Source organism: Homarus americanus, unplaced genomic scaffold, assembly GCF_018991925.1.
Source record: "Homarus americanus isolate GMGI-L3 unplaced genomic scaffold, GMGI_Hamer_2.0 scaffold16430, whole genome shotgun sequence".
In the NCBI taxonomy this organism is placed as follows: Eukaryota; Metazoa; Arthropoda; class Malacostraca; order Decapoda; family Nephropidae; genus Homarus; species Homarus americanus.
Genome location: NW_024729259.1, coordinates 2,722,489 through 2,746,649, shown reverse-complemented (window position 1 = coordinate 2,746,649; position 24,161 = coordinate 2,722,489). Strand labels below are relative to the sequence as shown.

Below are 24,161 nucleotides of genomic sequence, written 5' to 3'. Positions count from 1 at the left end.
CCTGTGTTCTGGAAGACTGGCCTTGTGTTAAAGAATGTGCTGCTGTTATTTTGAAGCAAGTGTTTGTGGCTCAACGTTGACGAATTTCCGGGCCTCTGATATACAGTATTCCTATAGTAAGTTAGGTTAGTGTATGTTATTCACTTTTAGCTTATATGTATATCGACACGCCTAATGCGACTTTTTAACCCTTTAGAACCACACGAAAGTGATCGTTATATGGCAATAATCTCTATGTAAGGCATGACTGAATATGGCTGCTTAGTAAAGGTATGCGACCTCTCTAAGAACGTTGCAAGAATAAGGTTGAAAATATATAAGTTTAGGTCCTATTTTACCCTGCATCAGTGAATTACGCAGTTGTTAATCGACTGTTTAGAGACGGTAGAACGACGAATCAAAACTTGCTCTTGGCTGAAGATTACAATTGATACTGAAACTTGCCCTATCATCCAGCTCACATAATCAATGTCAAGCTATGTTTTGTGCGCGAGTTGTTGTGTAGTAAAAAAATAATTTCCTTCCGGTCACGAGGTTTGATGAGCCAGAAGGAAGAGGTTGGGGGTGGTGTTCCTCTTCAACGTGACACTGGTACACGGATAAAAACCTCATGGACTTGGGTAAGGTTTCGTTAGGTAAGGTCTGGTTAGGTTTGGTAGATTAGGTTGGTTATGTAGGTTAGGAAGATTAAATTAGATTAAGTCAGCTGAGGATAACGTAAAACAATGTGATGAGAGTTAACGGAAATTTTGTGCTGAAATACTGACTGGTGACAAATCTTGATAAATTGTCGAGGTTTTTAGACTGAAACGTTTAGCTCTCAACTCCCTCTTACATATCTGACCAGTCTCTCTCTCTCTCTCTCTCTCTCTCTCTCTCTCTCTCTCTCACACACACACACACACACAAATTGCTTGAAGGTCTACTTTTTTAGTCCCAAATATAACTTAATAACAGGGAAGGAAACTCGTAGAAGCGTTGTTGATTACTTTTCTAGTCGTAAAATAACAGTTTGCTATTACAGTACAAAGATAAAAAATATTTGAAAATTAATGACTTGGAACTAATGTGTTGTGGTTATTTTTTTTTTTTTTTAAGACAGCGAGAGTGCGTTATGGTGTGAAAAATTAACCTTGATTGCTTTAGTTATGAAATGTAAAGACGGAGTGAGTTAAACAAAAATAAAAGACCTTACGTGAAGGTTTCTAATAATATTTCTTCAAGACAGAGTGCGTTAACGTGTCGACAGAATTTTAAAGGCAGTTAGTTAGTAGGTGTACAACAAAATCTCTCTTGTAACCCGTAGATGCGGTGTTGATTAAAGTCTTCCAGTTACTTCATTCGCCAAACAAGCTCGTGTCACCAGCCCTTGGAGTCACCTTCGCTCTGCTGCTGATGTTATTGAGTGTTGGTAATATTACGAACGCGTTAACGGACGGAAGCTGTTTCTTGTTACAATTACGAACGCTTAAACGGAATCTTCAAGTTTTTTCACAGCTACGAACACGCTTAAGACTATTGTCAAATTTAGGAACGAATTAACGACACTAAGTTTTGGCGTGGTAACAGGTCTTCAGAGAGAGTGGGGGGGGTGGAGAGAGCAGGTTGTAGCAATGGACTGCAGACCTTGAGAGCTCGGGAGAGGTAGTCTAGGAACATGGTAGAGGCAAACCACAAGACCTGAGGGCTAATGACTCTGCATGTTTCCTGACTGACTTGTCCTTGAGGTGAAGGGCTGGAATGTTTTAGATGCTGAGCGAGAGAGCAAGAGCGCGAAAGATTGATTTTTTGAAGGGTTTAAAACATCCCCGTCACGACTCTTAATATGTATAGAAGACAAACCTGGAATTGTTAGTTTCTCTTGATATTCCTCTACTTCTTCCTGTCTCTCTCATCTGTATTTTTTGCGTGTTTATAGGGAAAGTCACGAGTAAACTGTCTCTTGCGGAAGTTTGGTGCTGCTAGATTAAAAGTTCTGGCCGCCCTATTATGTAACCCTATTATATTATTCTTATATTGTAACTATTGTTTCTAAGAACAGTAAAGAATATTGTATGAATATTGTACAAATTCTAAAGTGTCAAATTTATGAAAACGGATTTTGTGGTCAGATTTGTATGAACACATTTTTGGCTTTTTGTTACTTGCTGAAAATACAAATCGGATGCATGAAAGTTTTTTTTTTTGTAGTCGAATATGTATAAACCCTTTCGTTTACTTCAGTGGTTATGTAATCACGACGCCGCGGGAGTGGACGGCAGGTGAACAAGCTCAGGTGTGTGTGTACGTGACTAACTCAACAGCACCTGCAGGAGAACTGACATTCAAACTTACCCCTCAGCAAGTGTTCAACCAAGCCAACGCAACCTTCGATCCTATTTCTATAATAAAAATTCCAGCAGGTTAGTTGGGAGGTTGGTGGTTCGGTAGGTCAGTTAGCGCAGTATGTTCCAGTATGTTTTAAATCGTGCTCGGATGTTTATATATATTTTGTAAGAATATGATACAAGTACCCGATATACAGTACATGTTATTTCTCATTGTGAAACGGTACCTTATCTCTGGGCCTGTCTGTACATATAGAGCATGTAGGGGTGAGGAGGACTTTGTATTTTAGTTTAGTCAGGTCAGGTGGTACGGGATTTGAATGGTCAGTGATAGTGTTTGATCTCTCTTGCTGTTACTACAACATTGAAGGGTCACACTTCAATGATAGCTACAATGAAACAAAACTGTCTAGTCTTTAAACCCGTTACGTTTGCAGGGAAGACAGAGGTATGCTACGAGGTGCAAGTACCAAAATTGACGGATTCTCGAGTTGAGTTGCACCTGTTCGGCACTGTGAATGGTGTCAACATAGACGGTTCACTGAAGATAACACTCAGGCAAACGAGGGATCTCACCTTCGTCCAGACCGACAAGCACTTGTATGAGCCTGGCCAGAATGTCAAGTTTAGGATCCTCACTGTGGTTGGGGCAAACTTGAAGGTCTCCACCGAGAATGTGAGTGTGAACTTCAGTCAACACGTAGGGGTATAACCCAAGGGTTCATTTCTTATTACTGTATTCATAAAGCTTATTGAAGTGAGTGTTCCTGTAAGTGTACAAAAGCTTACTGAAGTGAGTTCCAAAGTTTTATAAATGAAAAAAATAAAAGGATAAAAGTGTAAATAGTTTCCACGGGTACCTTAGGATAAAGAAATTACATGAACATGAAATGTTTCCCAAAGATGGATGTATGAAAGTATACATGGAGTGTGTGTGTGTGAGTGATACTGAGCTATATATTAGTGAAGAATGAAGACAGGTGGGGAAATGGAGACCACAGGATGAATGAATTTACCCTGTACCAGTGTGTCTTCCAGTGATGCTTTCATGTACAATATTTTTTGGTGTTATGTATTACAGGATTTTGATGTAATGTTATTTAACTCGTAATTCATGTTATCCAGCTAGCCTTGTGATTTATGTCAATAGAGGTTATTGTCCATAATAATAAAGGTTGAGAACATAGGTGTGATGTTCCTGTGATCTGCCTCCCCTGACAGTATCCAGAAGTGTGGGTGACGACGCCTGCTAGCTCTCGTATCGCCCAGTGGAATAATGTGGACAATCCTAATGGGCTGGTCCATCTCGACGTTAGCCTGGCCAAAGAACCAGAGAAGGTGAGGAAGAGGGAAGAGGGTGAGACAAGAGAGGTGAGGAGAGGGTGAGGCAAGAGGTGAGGAGGTGGGAAGAGAGTGAGGCAAGAGAGGTGGAGGAGGAGGGAAGAGTGAGGCAAGAGGTGAGGAAGGGGGGGGAGAGTGAGGCAAGAGGTGAGGAGGGTAGAGAGACAAGACAAGAGAGGTGAGGAGGAGGGGAGAGAGTGAGGCAAGAGAGGTGAAAGAGATGGTGGTGGTGGAGAATATAAGGCACGGAGAGGTGAGGGAGAAAGTGAAAGAAGTTGACATTCACAACAAACCACTGTGACTCATTCAGGCTATAATACTCCTCAGGGAACCTACCGCATCCACGTGAAGGCTTCAGATGGCGGGACTACAACTAGAGACTTCAAGGTGGAGGACTTTGTGTTGCCAAGGTTTGAGGTGACACTTACGAAGCCCAAATATATCTTGGCTGTTGACGAGCAGTTCACCTTCACCGTGTGTGCCAAGTGAGATCCTCTACAGTTTGTTGGTCTCGTGTTTAGGTGTATTGAGTCGGGAAGAACCTCACAGTTTGAAATTTAATATGGATTAGCAAAACAAAAATGGATTCACTACAAAATCATTGAAAATAAATAGCAGGGTTAGTTTTTGGTTTTGATTTGTGAAGTAACGATTTATACTGTAGCTACAGATTTTCAGAAGTTGTGTAGAAGTGGTGTCCTGTAGTAGGGTAAAAAGTTGGTTTGTGAAGAGTACAGGAAAAACTGGAATGGAATATTATGAACATAAATACAAATCTAAAAACACCAATATATATCAAAGTAGGAAAGGTCTTCAATATCAGAATATCTCGTTCAATACTGTAAAGGACCTTAATAAACAAGTCGACTCTGGGCGTGATTGGCTTACCTGCAGTCAAAAAAAAAAAAAAAAACTTCAGCAGTGAACAGGATTACATGTAATTACTCAATATAAGAGGAATGAGACTGATTTTCCACCCATAAAGTGGATTTACTATGTTGGGGAGTTGTGTAGTGGTTAAGGTGGCTCCTCAGTATTAACAAGACTGAAAGTTTTCTTGAACAGGCCGTGTGTGTGTGTGTGTGTTAGTTATTTGGAGACATTTTTTAATCCTATTTTAACTATATTTGACAGTTACACATTTGGACGATCAGTTAAGGGCAACTTGACACTGACTATCAGCAACGGTGAGAGAAAAGATTGTGAAGCCACTGTCACCCACAATGACACAGTGAGTATTTCCAGCCTTGCACCCCGCCATTGTGTCAATAACTCGACCAACCAGCAAAGTCAAACTCCCAACCCATCCTCACAACCCTTCCTACCCTTTTTTTGTAAATCCTGGTGGGTCTTGCTTGAGCCACATCCTAATCGAAGTACAGGTATTAGGATAGGGCCTCTATCCTTACTGTCCCCAGCTCATAGTGGTTGAGTTTGGTTTAAGTTGTGGCTTGGTAGGATGGATCTACTGTATAAGGAATGGGAGAAAGTTTACCGGCCACATTAACTTAATATTTACTTATTGTTGTTCATTTAAAGCAGCTTATTGATCTGCATTTAATTCTTTTAATATCCCAGCATAAGATTTACAATTCCTGACTTTAATAGGGTGAGACTGTAGGTGTTGGTATATACAGTATGTGATACATGATTGTAGGAAAATTGATAAGTTGGGGATAATTTTGTTCCGATAATCCTGTACATTTGTGGCTAATGATAATGTTGAGTGGAAATTGTTCTCGTCTGTGGGATCATCTTAAAGACCATGCAATAAGGGTTGGTGGTATTGATGGTAATATGTTGCAGATCTCTGGTTGTAAGGACGTAGAGATTACGGCAAGACAAATGAAGACGATGCTTTGCAACGTAAACACCCTCTCGCTTTCAGCCAAAGTGACTGAAGAAGGGACCAACATAGAGCTCAGTGCCCGGGACTCTGCCACCATCCATCGCCAAGCTGTGTCTTTCAAGGTTATTCATGAGGATAAATACATGAAGCCGAATCTCCCTTTTACCTTAAAGGTTTGTTCATGAAAATATCATAAAATTACATTAACAGCTGTAATGCTTTACAAATTAATAACTATCCTCTTTTGGTCACGAAATGAATAAAATTTAAAAAAAAAACTGAATTAATGTGGTACAGTCGTTAAATGTTCTGTAGTATGTGATATCAAGAGGATAATGCTTCTGTAGAGAGAGAAATAAACATTTACATTAACGGAAATTATAACGTAAACTTATGAGAGAAAAAACCCGAAGAAAATCGGTAAAACTGAAAAATTAGCACATTATGATGATTTGATTTATATAAATACACATAGTGAATCTCAAATACTATACAAATACAGACTTCTTAAACTACATTGAAAAGTACTTGAATAAATATTGAGTGACGTCTCCCAGACCCCATTACCCTACAGACAGTCTCTAGGAACTCGGATGTAACAGTAATGATGTTTCTATATTTAACAAGATTCACTGCAGGAATCCAACACCAAGGAACTGTAATAAAAAAAATCTAAATATTTAACATTTTACTAGATAAAAAAGCTAAAAGCTAAAGTATACTATTTTATGACTGATTGTTTGCCCTCAATAGCTGAGAGCTAGTCTGCCTGATGACTCTCCTGCTGCTGGTGTTGTCATGGAGGTGTGTGCTGTTGGACGGTGCAACAACATAACCACAACGCCTGATGGACTCTTCACAACAGTCTTGCCTTCTTACAACACAGACAAAGTCTTTGTAAGTGGGCGTTGAAGATGTATTTGATATGGCAGATCACTTTACTTTAGCTTATGTACAAGTATTCAGCGATTTGTAAAAGAATTCCGTTCTCTGAAACCCTTTTGTACATTGGGTCACATGTACCCAGATCATTTTGTCATCAGACGGAACATAATTATTTTTTCAACACCACAGATAAAGGCCCTAAACTCCCGGGCTCTGATGCGTCAGTCTGAGTACTCGAAAGATCTGGAGCACTATTACTCCCCCTCCAACTCCTCCCTGGTGATCCACGCCCCCGAGGGTAAACTGAAGTGTGTACCAGGACAAACTCAGCAACACGCCCTACCTGTGCTCTTCTCTGCCAGGAACCAAGACTCGGCGGTCTTCACTGTACAGGTAAGTATATATATATATATATATATATATATATATATATATATATATATATATATATATATCATACCTACAGTGATATATATATATATATATATATATATATATATATATATATATATATATATATATATATATATATATATATATATATATATATATATATATATATATATATATATATATATATATATATATATGTGTGTGTATATATATGTATATAATCAACGACCTCACCAGCCAGGACTCGAACCCTTAACCTAATGCATGGGACCAGGGAACGCTACCGACCATACCACAAGAGCACTAAAAGCAGTTCTAGACAATGTGATATTTCACACAAAGCCTGTTCATCGAGCTGATGGCTCCGTGAACGTTTCATTGGGAACTGCCCGTGCTGCTTAAGTGGATGTCAGTAGCATTTTACCGAATCCAGCTGGTTTCATACCAGACTGCCTTTTTTGTTGAGGTAAACATTAGTGTTTACTGATATCAAATGATTTGGGGATAAGGTCTTGCTTCCTTTAGCAGAGTTTCTCCAGTCCTACTAATGCTTAGTCTTTGATCTGAGTAATTCATAAAGACAACGTTTTGATGTAAAAACGGACATGTAAATTTAGAATCGGAGCTGATCGATGCTTCTGTTTGGAATAACTATGAATAACTGTTGAGACAAAGGGCAATTAAATTAATTTAAAATCAAATTCTCACGATGGTGTTATAGTATAATATTCAGAAAGATGATCAGCGGTTTCTTCGAATAGAATCCCAGGAGTTAGAGCCTGATGAGAGCCTCCAACCTGTTGGCTGTAATCCTTTCAGAGTTCTCGTACTATAACTGACTTGGAAGTTATGTGATCAATTGAATTACCCTTTAGGTCTCTAAGGTCCTGTTTACTATCTTTTGTAACATTTTAATTAATTTGACATTACCAGAGCGCCCCCTAGGTAGCTTAGTAGATCCCAGGAATGATTAGTCTATACATCGTTTTCTCAGGTTATTTCACGTGGGAAGGTCCAGCACTGGAGTAGCCAGGAGTATCAATTGACTAGTGGAGACCTGCCCATCAGTGTGGAGCACCTGGTGGAGCCTCTGACTCCTCCTATTGAGGGCACCGTCAGGGGAGTCGTCAACATCAACATAAAAATTCCCCCGACAGCTTCTCCCAAGGCCAAGGTTTGTGAAGTTCTTAATTTTATAGCGTCACGACTGATCATGCCCGAGTCTGGCAGACCAACACACACACACACACACACACACACACACACACTCACTCACTCACTCTCACGGATGATTCAAATAATTTTGAAATATCTGTACACAGTTGACTCGACATGCCCCACGAACTAAACTGAAGTACTTTACTTGTTTAAATAACCAATTAAAAGTAATTGCAAGTCATCTTTTAATGACTTGCCCTGGCCTAAGCCGCTGTTAGACGTAGCCAAGAAGAACTATGATATTTAAGATAAAAATTAAAGATCAAGAAAAACTTAGTAACACCGTTCACTGTCAGACTCGGGTGTAATAAGACTGTTAATGTGTTGCAGGTGTTGGTGTGGTACACTCGTCAGGACGGGGAGGTGGTGGCAGACATAAGAGAGCTGGAGGTGGAGAAGTGTCTTGGTAGCAGCGTTAACCTCACCTGGTCAGACGCTCAGTTAGAACCTGGACAACAGACCACTTTGACACTCTCGTCGGAACCAAACTCAGTGTGTAGCCTCGGTATGTATCAGCCACTCTCCACACTGTTGACATATGGCAGACCTGTTTTCCTCTTCACTTGGGCTTAAAAAAAAAACAAGGTAACCAGATTTCATTTTGTATTACTGTGATTTAAGAACACAAGAAAATGTATCCCTATTTTGATGAGAGCACTGGTAAACTTTCCAGTGTGAGCTGGTGTTTAACTTCCTTTCTTTCCAAGTTACTTAAATCAGAAGGACTAGTAACTATCACATTACTGACGTTCAATAAGTTTCACTTCGTCAACACAGGTGTGGTGGACAGAAGCTCCGAGCTCCTGGCAGTAGATCCTGACCCCATCACCTTGGATAAACTGTTCGACTTTGCGAATAACTTCTTCATCAACATTGGTGGGAACTCCCAAATCAACAACAACAAATACTGCAAAGAGCAACAACGTAAAGAGGATCTGAAAAAAGCCGCTGCAGCTAGATTAATCGGAGGTTAGGTTCAAGTATTTGTATGTGATAAAGAATTAATGTATTGCCATAATATCAACAGCAAAAATTAATTATAAACAATCCTGGTAAAATATTTGATCATTGAAAATTCTTTAAGGTAATTTCTAAATGGGGAAAAAATATATTTGATGACATGGAGATAATACGTATGTTAATTCAGTTCTTAATATTATGAAGAAGAGAATAAACAAAGCATATGATTCAGAAAGACACGATTTCGGCACTATTTTCCCTCCCTCCTTCCGTCCTCCCTCCCTCCCTCCTTCCGTCCTCCCTCCTTCCGTCCTCCCTCCTTCCGTCCTCCCTCCTCCCTCCCTCCGTCCTCTCCTCCCTCCCTCCTCCTCCTCCCCTCCCTCCCTCCTTCCGTCTTCCCTCCCTCCCTCCTTCCGTCCTCCTCCCTCCCTCCTCCCTCCCTCCCTTCCGTCCTCCCTCCCTCCTTCCGTCCTCCCCCTCCTCCCTCCCTCCTCCCTCCATCCTCCCTCCCTCTCCCTCCCTCCTCCTTCCGTCCTCCCTCCCTCCCTCCTTCCGTCCTCCTCCCTCCCTCCCTCCCTCCTTCCGTCCCTCCCTCCTTCCGTCCTCCTCCCTCCTTCTGTCCTCCCTCCCTCCCTCCCTCCTTCCGTCCTCCTCCTCCCTCCCTCCCTCCCTCCTTCCGTCCTCCCTCCCTCCCTCCTTCCTTCCTCCTCCTCCCTCCGTCCTCCCTCCCTCCTTCCGTCCTCCTCCCCTCCCTCCGTCCTCCTCCCTCCCTCCCTCCCTCCCTCCCTCCCTCCCTCCTCCTCCGTCCTCCCTCCCTTCCTCTCCTCCCTCCGTCCTCTCTCCCTCCGTCCTCTCTCCCTCCTCTCCTCCCTCCGTCCTCCTCCCTCCCTCCCTCCGTCCTCCTCCCTCCCTCCCTCCGTCCTCCCTCCCCCTCCCTCCTCCTCCCGCCATCCTCTCTCCCTCCGTCCTCTCTCCCTCCCTCCGTCCTCTCTCCCTCCCTCCGTCCTCTCTCCCTCCCTCTGTCCTCTCTCCCTCCCTCCGTCCTCTCTCTCTCCCTCCCTCCGTCCTCTCTCCCTATATCAGGGGTGGTGTTGAGAATCCCCAATCACAGTTGTTTCTCATGGGAGGAAACTAATTGTCTTATGTGAACCTGAAGGAAGAACTAACAGAACCTCCTCTAGTACTGTCCCTCCCACAGTGGTAGTGGGGTATGAGCGCCTCTGTTTTATGTACATCGTCTTATGTTGGGCTACTTCACAGATTTTGTTCCTCTGAGAAGATACTCCAGTTACCAAACCAACTTCGTGGATGCTCTGAAGATGTTTGATGTAAGATAACTTGAAAAACTTCGTATGTGTTATATATATATATCGCATTATTTATCTTCTTGTGTCCTATTGGCTTTGAGATTTGTCACACGACTCTCACTGCACAGTCCCACTTCATCTACTGTAGGCTTCTCCTTTGTCACCGTTTGCTATCCTCGTCTTCCTCTTTAACCAATTTTCTATTCACTCTTGTCGTCCCACCGTTGGTCTTAGTAGGTCTCCTCCTCCCACCACCTTCGTCTCCCATACTTTCCTTGCTAGCCTCTCTCTGCTGTGTGTTGTATATTCATTATATACTGTACAGGTATATGGTAATTATAAGCTGTAATACTGTATTATCATTATTATTTATACTGTACTTCTGAAGCTCTCTTTGTACACTAATTATGTTTTTATTATAAATCTGTCACAATTAGATTCAATACGTTTTTCAGACATCCGGCCTGTACATTTTCACTGACTTGACTGTGGAGACGAGGCCATGTGAGGCAGGTAATGTACTGTAAAGTTTATTTAAATTTGTTCATATGTGAAAACTGGTTTGGGTGTTATCCCTGCTGTCTTGATAGTCCTTTAAGATGTCAGGTGCTTTCTGTTGAGTGGTTGGCTGTGGAAGTTTTTGTAGGTAACGATTTTCGACACAATGCGGTTCTGTGTACATTGGTGTCCACAGGTGTTTAAGATCAATAAAACGACGAGTTATGAAAACTGTACAAATTTATATTTTATCTTAATAGCTGGGAAGTCTAAGGAAATAGTAATTTGTACAATACAATAGTTTCAGTGACTTCTATCTTAAGAAAAATCAAGCTCACGTGTACATAGCATATACAAACCGAATACAAACTATAAATGATGAATTGTATTAATAGTTAAGTATCATAACCCAACCTATCCCAACTTAACTTACACAAGGTTTACTAATGAGTCAGTACATTATAAGTGAATTAATCTGGTGATAAATGGAAGTCACACATCCTTAACATAGCTGCCTCCCGAAAGTTGGGAATACTGTACAGATGCCGTAGCTACTTCACTCCTGAGCAGTTGCTTCAAGTATATAAGGGATTCATTCGTCCTAACTTGGGAGTACTGCTCTCATATCTGGGGTGGCTCTCCTTCTGTCCAACTGTTAGATCAAAGGCATTTCGTCTTATTAATTCTCCTCCTTTAGTTGACAATCTTTCTTCCCTTTCTCTTCGCCGCAATGTTGCTTCACTCTCTCTCTCTCTCTCTCCTTTACAGGTACTTTAATGGGCAATGTTCGGTGGATTTGGCATCCTGTGTACCGCCGGCAAGGCCGTGTGCTCGTAACACTCGTCTTGCCCGCGGTGCCCACCGTTTCTCTGTGGCTGTCGGTCACACTAGAATAACCGTTATAGTACATCCTTCTTTCCTCACACAGCCAAATTGTGGAATGCTCTGCCTTCTGTTTCCATACTTATACAATCTGTCACTTTAAAAAGCTGGTTTCCTGTCATATTCGTGGTGTAGATTAACAGTCTAACCTTTTTCTTCTCTATTTTTAATTTTTTTTGTTCTTATTTTTTCGCCCCCTAGGCCCCGTTGTGGGTCGTTTGACCTGTGCCCGGGTGGGCTAATTCCCTTAAAAAAAGTTACTTGTAGATACAATAAAGTTATCTCTAATAAGCAAAAATATCCAGTGGTAATACTGCATTACTTGTTTCACTTTACTTATGAAGAAAAGTAACTATTTTTCCTTTTCAGAGGAGGCAAAGACCTTACGTCCTCAAAGCATTATTTCGACCGCTGGTGGACATGTAGCTTTCTCAAGACCTCAGAGCTCTTTTCATCAAGATTTTCATGAAACAATCGCCGAAGATGAAAGATTCGGTCTCCGTGTGAAGGGAGACAGTAGTAAACAAGCAGATGCCCCAAGGACCAACTTCCCTGAAACTTGGCTCTGGGACCTCCTGATCCTCCCGTAAGAATTCGTCCTTTACTTCTCGGAACAAAATATATAATAACAAATCGATGTCTGATAAGCTGTGTATGGTGATGGAGATATATATATATATATATATATATATATATATATATATATATATATATATATATATATATATATATATATATATAGATAGATAGATAGATAGATAGATAGAATAGATAGATAGATAGATAGATAGATAGATAGATAGATAGATAGATAGATAGATAGATAGATAGATAGATAGATAGATAGAATAGATAGATAGATAGATAGATAGATAGATAGATAGATAGATAGATAGATAGATAGATAGATAGATAGATAGATAGATAGATAGATAGATAGATAGATAGATAGATAGATAGATAGATAGATAGATAGATAGATAGATAGATAGATAGATAGATAGATAGATAGATAGATAGATAGATAGATAGATAGATAGATAGATAGATAGATAGATAGATAGATAGATAGATAGATAGATAGATAGATAGATAGATAGATAGATAGATAGATAGATAGATAGATAGATAGATAGATAGATAGATAGATAGATAGATAGATAGATAGATAGATAGATAGATAGATATATATATATATATATATATATATATATATATATATATATATATATATATATATATATATATATATATATATATATATATATATATATATTTTAGATAATGCAATATTCATGACAATTACCGACAGCATTTATACTGTAAAGTTGTTGCTGCACATACTGTACAAAAGCTTCGTGAATGTAGAACCAATCGCATTTAAATACTGATGGCTTGTTACTAAGGGGTTTTGTGGGACAGTGTTTTCACCTTTGTTTACCTCCGTAATTGAGTATCAGGTGATATGATTGACTTAAAACAGTACAGTTCTTGGTTTAGCACAGTTTGAGAATGCGAGTGTGAAGCCTAGACCAAGTGACGTTTCCTGTATTACTAGATGGGTACAGTTCGTTATATCAGTGAATGTTGTACACAGATCGTCTGGGGTGAACATCCAGGACCTGACCCTGCCTGACACCATCACACAGTGGGTGGGCAAGGCCGTGTGTGTCCACCCAGAGAAGGGCGTGGCACTGTCTGAGAGGGAGTCCATCACTACCTTCTCCCCCTTCTTCGTCGACCTCACCCTTCCCCCCACTGTCAAGCGTGGCGAGATACTCCCCGTCAAGATGTCCATTTTCAACTACCTAGACCGACAAATACCTGTAAGTGTTCAGTAATTACTAACCAGACCAGCCAGTACCTGTAAGTGTTCAGTAATTACTAACCAGACCAGCCAGTACCTGTAAGTGCTCAGCAATTATGAACTGGACCAGCCAATACTAATATGTCCTCAGTAATTATGAAAAGAACCGCTTTAAACTGTGTACCTAACTTTTCATTTGGGGAAGTGAGGGTGTTAGAGTGCAGCGCTGGCCACACTGCCTTCTGTACCAAATGCTTCACAGATAACCAAAATCTGGTCTTGAAGAACGTTTTTAGCTATTCGATTGGTAAATTATTTCCAACTTTAATCCTCTCACTTTTACTATAAATGTAAAAAAAGTTACATAAGTAAATTTTGTATTTATTATTCAAAATTATTTCTACTTGTCCATTTAGTTGAGTGTGAGTGTTGGGGAGAGTGAAGAATACGAGATCATACAGGAGCCAGGAGCACCAGGTGAGCTTGGACGGCGTAGCTCGTGTCTACCAGCACAAGACAAGGTTGTCCACACAGTCAAGATCAAGCCACTGGTGATCGGTGAAGTCAACATTACTGTGTCGGCGTTCGTGGACTACCAGTACTCTGAGCCTTGTGGGTCAGGCGACACCTCCATCGAGAAAAGGTCTGTTGAATATTCTTTGTTATATCACCTTTATATTGATGGAGACAATAATTTGACCACAATGATATTGACTCGTAGAGCATTTACTAGTGTGTTCAACTGCACCACTTCCTCATCCAAGACTCTCCCTCTGCATCATAGTTGACGAAATGAGTAAATTTCTCTATTTTCTTATTCCTTTTATCTCCAGAGACGCTCTGATCAAACCCATAAAGGTTGAGGCCGAGGGCTTCCTGAAGGAGGAGACCTGGACCAAGTACGTCTGCTCCAAAGGTGAGACTTCTAATGTCCTTGGTTCTATACCTGCAAAAACTTCTTCCATGTCATTCCACAGGGTCACTGCCACAAAGACTTCACCATTTCACTTTTTAAGTTCACATGCAGAGAGAATAAAAATCTTGCTCCTGTATTATTACAACAAAATGAAGAAATGTTTACACATGTCTTGGAGCCAGAATTTACTTAGTATGTCTTGTTTTTCTTGAACCAGACCTGGAGACACTTACAGACTCACTGGAGGAATGGGAACTGGAGGCTCCCCCGGGCATCGTGGAGGGATCAGACCGAGCTTGGGTCACAGTTGTGGGTGACCTCCTCGCTCTTTCTCTAGAGGTTCGCTATTTACCATTACTTTTACCATGAATAAAACTTTTTATTTTATAACACAAACATCTACAGTTCTATACTTCATTATATCTTTTTGATAAGAGACTTTTTTTTCTACGTGACTTACCCTCTTAAAGTGCATTGATTTTGGAGTATTGTTTTGAAATGCCGAGAAAGATGATGACATTACTTTAAAATATTTTTCTTAACTGCTTTGTTGTTCTTCTAAAAGGACAACATATGGGAGGGTCTCAAGTGAGTAGGTTACGACACGGTACACCTCTAGTGCCACAACATAAAGTTTAACTTAGTGTGCACTCCACAGAATCTGGGAAACCTGGTCCGTCTGCCGTATGGTTGTGGAGAGCAGAATATGATCAACTTTGCCCCCAACATCTTCATCATGAGGTACCTCGAGGCATCCAACCAAACCACTCCAGAGACAACCAGGAAACTTGTCACATCCATGAAAAACGGTAATGTAGTTACATACATACATAATGGTTGCCCCTCATGTAACGAGGGTGGCAGGCCCAAGGGTCACCTAGGCGTGAATTTGTCTGTGTAGAAGCTGTCGCCAACATAACAACCACACCCTAAGTTAACGAGTTGCAGGACTCCGTGTCAAGGAATAGTCGGAGAAGACCGGACTACTCGCCAACTGCACTGGCTAACCATTACCCTGGAATACGATCCGCAAATCGATTAACATCCAGGTTCCCAATTACTGCAGGGAAATGACGTAAATAAACTTGCCCATGGTTTCACCCGGCCAGGGGATCGAACCCGGGTCTGTTGCTTGTGAGGCGATCATGCTGATCATTACACCACAGGTCACCACGAAATGCATGCATACATACATACATACATACATACATACATACATACATACATGAAAGTAGTGTTGACAGTTACGATATACAGTAATTGAACTGTTGAGGTAAATTAGAAAGGTACACTGAAGATACTGTACTACATATTCACAAAGTCAGACTCCATGATAGGTCAAGGTCAACGGTAGTATATAACATGACAGGTCAAGGTCAACGGTAGTATATAACATGATAGGACAAGGTCAACGGTAGCATATAACATGATAGGTCAAGGTCAACGGTAGTATATAACATGACAGGTCAAGGTCAACGGTAGTATATAACATGATAGGTCAAGGTCAACGGTAGTATATAACATGACAGGTCAAGGTCAACGGTAGTATATAACATGACAGGTCAAGGTCAACGGTAGTATATAACATGACAGGTCAAGGTCAACGGTAGTATATAACATGACAGGTCAAGGTCAACGGTAGTATATAACATGACAGGTCAAGGTCAACATGACAGGTAGGTCAACGGTAGTATATAACATGACAGGTCAAGGTCAACGTAGTATATAACATGGTCAACGGTAGTATATAACATGATAGGTCAAGGTCAACGGTAGTATATAACATGATAGGACAAGGTCAACGGTAGTATATAACATGATAGGTCAAGGTCAACGGTAGTATATAACATTATAGGTCAAGGTCAACAGTAGTATATAACATGACAGGTCAAGGTCAACGTTAGTATATAACATGATAGGTCAAGGTCAACGGTAGTATATAACATGATAGGTCAAGGTCAACGGTAGTATATAACATGATAGGACAAGGTCAACGGTAGTATATAACATGATAGGTCAAGGTCAACGGTAGTATATAACATTATAGGTCAAGGTCAACAGTAGTATATAACATGACAGGTCAAGGTCAACGTTAGTATATAACATGATAGGTCAAGGTCAACGGTAGTATATAACATGATAGGATAACGTCAACAGTAGTGTGTATAACATGAGCTGGGATTGAAAAGTTTCAGTAGGTCAGTTAAGTGTATACAGTATTAACGTAGTCACGATGCCAGAATGGAAATGATGTTGAAGAGTACACAAAACATCCTAACTCTATAGAAGGAAAACAAATAATGCAGACGTTTTATAATTATGTTTTGAAGTTTTATGATGGTAACACTGGTTTAATTCGACAACTTAAACAACTAATGTGATATATTTCCTGAAGGTGGTTGAATATCTGAAGTGTATTATGATAGTCTGTAGTGTGAGTATTAGCGTAAAAGTTTAATGTAAAGTTTGCTTTCTAGGTTACCAAAGACAACTCCGGTACCGACGCAGTGACGGATCATACAGCGCCTTCGGGAACGTTGATAGCTCCGGTTCCACCTGGTTGACGGCCTTCGTGCTGAAGTCCTTCGCCCAAGCTCAAGACTATATCCAGGTTAGTAAAAAAAATTTTATTTCAGAATTAACTAATTTATATCCATTATTATATTGAATTCGTTCCACAGGACATGAATCAATCTTTCCTTTTCTCATACATAGGGTAATCCTCTTGCTGGTAGCCTATTTAGGGAAAGGGTGTTTTAAAACAAGCTTTGCAAAAATCTTGAGGGCGATTAAAATCGTTCAAGAGGACTTGATACAGTGGACGTTCCCTAATGTGGAATTCAGTTCATAAATAATTGTTATATTAGCAAAACTCTGGCTACCAGCGAGTGAATCCTCCTGTAAAACTATAATTGCACATTACGTACAGTATGTGGAGACTTGATACATCATGACAGAGACGGATGGGATGCGGGACTTGTATATGATCTATATATCTTGACTTTTATGTTCCAAGTGAGCTCGGGCATTTTGATTTTTTTTTTTTAATTTCATCATATCTTATGATTTCAGATTGACAAGGAAGGTCTGAACAAAACAAGGGATTGGCTCGTTTCCAAACAATCGCCAGATGGCTGCTTCAGATCTGTTGGCAAAGTCTTCAACAAGGCCTTGAAGGTAAGCGTAATTAACAAGCTTTACATTGAACTATTGCGGTAGAATGATTGAAATGGTGAGCTTAATGGCAAGCTTTCTGGAAAGCAAGAGAAGTAGACAAAACAAGCCAGCGCATTAGAAACTTCTCTACAAAATAAGGTGCCTGCAAAAGTTCTATACGACGATACAGTAAATATTTTCTAATTTGTAGGAAATTTGGGTTTGATGTGGATAGGTATACAGTAGATAGAAAAACTAATGGGTATTTTACATACATTATTAATTACTATTATGATATAAACTATTGACATTACACACAGCAGTAAAATGTCTGCTGAAAGGGGGTGCATGAATACTCTTGAAGTATAATAAAGTTTCTGGGACCTGCAAAAAAATCAGGAAACTAGAAATGTGTCGAGTAATATCACACAATTATCCAAGGTACACGCATGTATGTTGTCTCGGTATTATTAATGTTACAGTATCATTGTTTTACTATTACCACATCAACTATGATTCTGAAAAAAAGTCTATACACCAATTTAATTCACCTGTTTATTAAACCGCCTAATAGCCTAACACTACCTGGGGTTCTAATTTGGTTAGATCAGGCTATGTTAGGATATTGTTTGGGTGGTTCTCAAGGTGAAATAAATTAGGTCTAATCTTCAGGTGATGTAGATAAAAGTAAGTAATCCCACCAATCTTCTTGACAGGGAGGCATCGAGGGAATTCTGTCGCCTGTACCGCTGACGGCGTATGTGATGATCGCCCTGCTAGAGTCTGATGACGAGTCCTGTAACCCATCCTACTGTCCAGCTGCCCAGTGTGTAAGATCTGGCACCTCACGGGACCCCTACACCCTGGCACTGAAGGCCTATGCCCTGGCCCTGGCTCAGTTGCCTCATGCCGAGTCGGTTCTCCAAGATCTGCTCGACCAGGCTCTTGTGAACACCAACTCATTGTACTGGAAGCTGCCCGAAGGACCAGGTAACACCATGAGAAATTATTATTACTGGTTTGAAGAGAATTTTGATCCATTGTGTTGAAAATTTGAATGTTAAGTCTTACTATATTGTCTCTGGTAACGTTATTGCAGATACCTTTACTCTACGGTTGTTCTTTAATATCTCTTACTTTTTTTTTTACATTATTCTGAATATTTAGTTCACTGATTATTGCTCAAAAGACATTCATTTCAAAGGTCACAAGATTTATCTTCTCCCATGCCAGGAAAAAGTAATGCTATAGGAGTGGAGACAGCTGGGTATGTCCTCCTGGCCATGCTAACAAGGAGTCCAAAGAGGTACCAAGAACAGTCGAGGAAGATTGTAAAATGGCTCACCACACAGAGGAACGGACAAGGTGGATTCTACTCAACACAGGTATGGCACCCCAGAGGGAAGGTTTTTAGTCGATTATATTGAAATATTAATGAATTAATGATGCAAAGAGAAAATTAAAGGCATGATATTGGAAACCGAAGACTGAAGTGTGTGTGTGTGTGTGAGAGACTTGAGGGTGAACACGGAGCAGGAGTGTTGCAGGCGAATGTTAATTTTACGAAAGGAGTGTCTGTACTTTCTAGAAAGGACTAGTTGTATTAATAGCAACTTTGCGTGGGTCCAGGATGCTGGTGTAACAAAACAAAAATTGTGTGGGTTAAGAATGAGGGATATATTGGTGCATAGATAAGTGAGGGACTAGAGGTTAAGGATGCATTCTGAAGACACCTTAAAGCGGTAGTAGAAGGTTATAAAGTACAGTAATATGTGATGCGAGTAGTTATGTATTTAACCTAACAACCAACACTGCAGCCAGAGAGAGTGAACGATAATATAGAAAGTTTGTGCATGTGAGGATCTTTCACTTATATCGTAATGATTATTGCAACTATTACTTTCTTAAGTGATTTATGTGTGTTTAAAGACCTCGGTTGCTGAAGTACAATACTACATAAGACTTGTCTTTGTCCAGGACACAGTGGTGGCCCTCCAGGCTCTGGCCATGTATGAGTCCCAGTTGTACCAGGGTTCCTTGAACGTGGTGGCAACAGTGACAGCTACTGGGCTCTCCCATCCCTTCACTGTCACAGATGACAATAAACTCCTGCAGCAGCTGGTAACACTGCCAACACTCCCTACCAATGTGTCTGTTACTGTAACGGGTCAAGGATGTGCTGTTCTGCAGGTAAGATTGAACATCATTATAGTGCAGATGAAACAATTAAAAAGTTTGCTTTTAGAATCCTGTGAGTCTTCTGTTATGTTACTCATCACTAATCATAATAAAAATATTTAATGCCATGAAGTTAACACAGCTCTTACATGCAGGCTGTTCTTCGATATAATGTTCCTGAGCCTGAGGCAAGTAAAGCCTTCGACATGACTGTCAACACCAACACAGCTCCGGATAAGAGGTGCGTCACCAAACGCATCACGGTATGCACTGCTTATCGCCTCCCTGATGGCAAGTCTAACATGGCTGTCATCGAGGTTGATCTTGTCTCTGGTTACATCCCCGAGAAAGAAGACCTGAAGAATGCTGTGAGATATGACCCCAACATAAAACGCTATGAGGTGGATGGCAGCAAAGTCTCCTTCTACATCGAAGAGTTAACTGCACAAGACACCTGTGCAAACTTCCGTGTGATACGAGTGGTTGACGTGGAAGATGTGAAGCCTGGCACAGTGCGTGTTTACGACTACTACCAGCCTGAGTACGAGTTTTCCAAGGTAAGTTTAATGTGCTTTTGTCGCAATGTATAACAAAATTAAACTAAAAGTATTTATAATTGGAAGTCATTACGCATTATTACCTTCTTGAAAACAAACTAATGAAAAGTCTTATGGTAAAGAACAGCAGTTTGGTGAGGTGTTATTGCTGTAATCATACAAGTGAATGAAGTGACCAGTGAACGGTACCTTTGCATTTTTGTCCATTATACTCCTTAAGTTCAAGAACCTCCGTAGAAAATGTGATATGAATTTTGAAGAAATCGAGGTGCTTCAAAATCTGTGTTTGTTCACTGCAGAGGTGTAGGAATAACAACACAATCTACCAGAAATTGACGAGAATCCAAACAATTAATTCACTTTTATTTCTACATTGTAAAGACGAACTTCCATGGAAAGTCCGTTTTGTAGTTCATTTAAGATTTGCCAATATGTTAATCTCGTATGACAATTTACTATCTGTTAAAATGAGATCCTAGAGAACTTCAGAATAGAGATCCTAGAGAACTTCAGAATAGAGATCCTAGAGAACTTCAGAATAGAGATCCTAGAGAACTTCAGAATATAAATTGATACCAGACTTAAATAGTTGACCGGGCGATGATACAATGGAATCTTTTAACATTACATTCTTCTCTTGAGTTACGTGATAATCTGTTTGCTTACATTGTAGGCAGCATTAACATTGTTGAATTGGAGGATTGATGTATGTGTTAATACAACTTTATTCGGAAATTAATAAAAAAAAATGTAACATATGGAACTTTATATAAGTATGATGCTAATAGTGGAATGTTCTCTCCCAACTACAGAGCTACACATTGCCACCTCCAACCGAGTGCCGCTAGATGGCTCACTCCAGATGCCTTGTATTGCCAGTTGCTTCTAGGGTCGGTGAATGATGCTGGTCTCAACAGCTGATGTGTAAAAAAAAAGAAGAAAAAAAAACTCCTACTTCAGAAAAATACAGATCTCTGCTTCATGTTTTCTTGTGATGTCTTCCCCCTATCAGAGAGAATTATCAACTTTTTTTTTCTTTGTGTGTAAACCAGGGCTTAGTGTAGTGTTAAGGACCTTAGCCAATGAAGCGCAGTGAAATAACAAAACGAAATTGTCTTTGTTCTTGTGTTTTCTGGCAACTTTCCTTAAACATCACTATACTTGGTGTCAGTTCATCACTTTTGTTATGGTGATCTGTGCTTCACGTTTCCCCGATGATTGTTTTTCTTGCGTTAGTCGGCGATTACCACTTTGTTGGACCAGTGTATCAGTGTGCCGAGTCGCTACGGGAAATTAAAGAATAGATTAGGAACATCACTCTTTGGCAGACCATTAGAATAATTTGTTAACTACCACCATTAGCGGTGTGTTTTAGTAACAAATGCATTACTTCTCAGATACTGATAAATAGGAACACATGGTTTTATAACATTTGAGTATAGTCTGTTGACGTACAGCATGACATCGGATGTTGTGCCAGAACTAAAGATATATATTAAATACAAATTTGTGTTGGGGTTAGCTGACTCTTATGAAGTTGTTCTCACTTTAGTATGAATATCCATCTACAACCTGTTGATAAAGTACACGTGAGAATGATGAATTGTGAGTTTCAGTTAAATCTAAATGAGTATTGTATTATCTTAGAAACTCGATAGTAAAAGTGCACATTGATTTTACTATGAAGGTTATATAAAGCTTAGCTTTGGGTTTATAAGAGCTAAGAGGGCAGCTGGGCATTGAGGGTACAGTATTGGCGAGGTTTTGCATAAAGGTTGATTAAGATGGCTCGGGCATGTAGAGAACACAAGATGGGTCAAGAGGTGCAGGAGTTTGAGGTACTGTCAGGATTATGGCCAACTCCTACAAGTGTAGAGAATGGCCATAAAGCAAAGATACAAGTCCAATTACTCTTTTATTTTATTTCATTTTTTAATAATCTATCTGTTTTACAAGGTATTTTACTTTTAACCAAGACGATCAAAAGAAGATAAAATCAAATACTGTAACTGCATTTAATGGTTATATGATCATGAAGTAGTGATCATATTGTGAGGGGAGTGTTTCAGCATTTTTTTTATATTTTGTTAAACGGTAAATTTATAGTTTTTGTTAAATTTTATACCACAGTTGTAATGCTTAAAATTTGAGAGGACGGACAGAGGGCATTTCATCAAGCATTTGTGTTGGTATGAGGGCGGTACAGTGGCTTAATGAATCCTGTGTATTCTCTCGATCTGTTAATAAAATGTCATCCCTGATTCTTGTTTTATTATAGTTATTGAATTAAAACTTATTAATGATATACCAGTTAAGGCAATTATGTGGATAGTTAGGATTATAAATGATTAATCGGTCTTTACAACTGACAGTATCGAACAGAGAACGTGTATATTCATCGTGGTCATATTTTAAGGTTTGGGTGGAATTAAATGTACTTGTGAGAGTTTAACTTTGTGTGTGTGTGTGTGTGTGTGTGTGTGTGTGTGTGTGTGTGTGTGTGTTGCTATGTATGAATGTCAGAAATATCGTTATAAGGTCAAGTACGTTCAAGGGCAAGTCCGACAAGAAGAGTGCGACCACACTGACGATTCACTCCCCTTACACAAGATATCACGCCCGCCACTTCTCGCCGCAACCACTATCCTCATCACTACTACCACCACAACCACGATTCTCATCACTACTACTACTACTACTACTACCACCACCACAACTACGATTCTCATCACTACTACCACCACAACCACGATCCTTATTACTACCACCACAACCACGATTCTCATTACTACTACCACCACAACCACGATTCTCTTCACTACTACTACCACCACAACCACGATCCTTATCACTACTACCACCACAACCACGATTCTCATCACTACTACTACCACCACAACCACCACGATTCTCGTCACTACCACAACTACTATCCTCATCACCACAACAACCACTATCCTCATCACTACCACAACCACGATTCTCATCACTACCACAACTGTCCTCATCACTACTACTACCACAACAACTATCCTCATCACAACCACTATCCTCATCACCACCACAACCACGATCCTCATCGCTACCACAACTATCCTAATCACAACTACCACTCAGGCGTTTTTATACAGTAAAAAATACTTAGTATTGATTTCAGAATATCTCTTAATATCAAGTGCACATGACTTCAAAATGGCCTCAAAATGCCCAGGATATTGGTCAGATTTAAAAAATTATCCGGGATGGGGCTTGTAGCACCACTACCCGAGTTGTCCCGCTGTGCTCCTGTTCTTCCCACCCACAACTGTTTGGACCCCCTCACCGTTCCCCCTTTTGATATTCTTGGATCTGCCCGTGAGAAACCCCATTCCAAAAGGGATACATGAAGACGAAGTAGAAGATAAACGAGTAGTAGAATAAAATGCAGTAGAAGATGAAGTAGTAGTAGTAGTAGTAGTAGTAGTAGTAGTAGTAGTAGTAGCAGCAGTATAAGTAGTAGTGTTAACCTTAAAGTTAAAGGGTTTCTTCGATGGTTTCATGTGGTTGAGTGGTTTCAATTATTATGGCTAATTTTGGCTTTGAAGAAATTCGTAGTTTAAATTCTTGTCGAAATGGTGTTCCCGTTGATCTCTGAACACTGTTTGACAAATATTAATATAGAATTCCGTGGAGATAGAAATTACTTGGTATAGAAGTTCAACCAACGTTTAAAACACTCGTAAACTTAAGCAATATTAAATCATATTTTTCAGCATTAAAGTTCGAATGAAAGCACTTTCCAATATCTGATGTATAGGACAAGAGTAGGGAGATAACAGCCATGGTCCAAGGTCTCATTTGAGAGAAATACAACTAGGGTGAGCCGATCACAAACCGACTGCATTTCG

General features: G+C 40.1%; 1 protein-coding gene across 1 annotated transcript; it reads left to right on the top strand.

The window, feature by feature from the left end:
- Window positions 1-2,224: 2,224 nt before the first annotated feature.
- LOC121866403 (alpha-1-inhibitor 3-like) lies at window positions 2,225-22,535 on the top strand (the record flags this gene model as incomplete). Its single annotated transcript, XM_042366055.1, is given in 26 exon segments — window positions 2,225-2,402; window positions 2,765-3,003; window positions 3,549-3,665; window positions 3,996-4,153; window positions 4,803-4,899; window positions 5,475-5,690; window positions 6,271-6,414; window positions 6,592-6,795; window positions 7,790-7,969; window positions 8,344-8,518; window positions 8,791-8,982; window positions 10,234-10,301; window positions 10,736-10,793; window positions 12,030-12,246; window positions 13,258-13,486; window positions 13,884-14,110; window positions 14,301-14,383; window positions 14,601-14,722; window positions 15,042-15,192; window positions 16,861-16,994; window positions 17,456-17,560; window positions 18,256-18,529; window positions 18,773-18,924; window positions 19,517-19,729; window positions 19,873-20,274; window positions 21,087-22,535. Coding segments are annotated over 26 exon segments (4,371 nt in total), but the record flags the coding sequence as incomplete, so codon positions are not given.
- Between the last annotated feature and the right edge of the window lie 1,626 nt (window positions 22,536-24,161).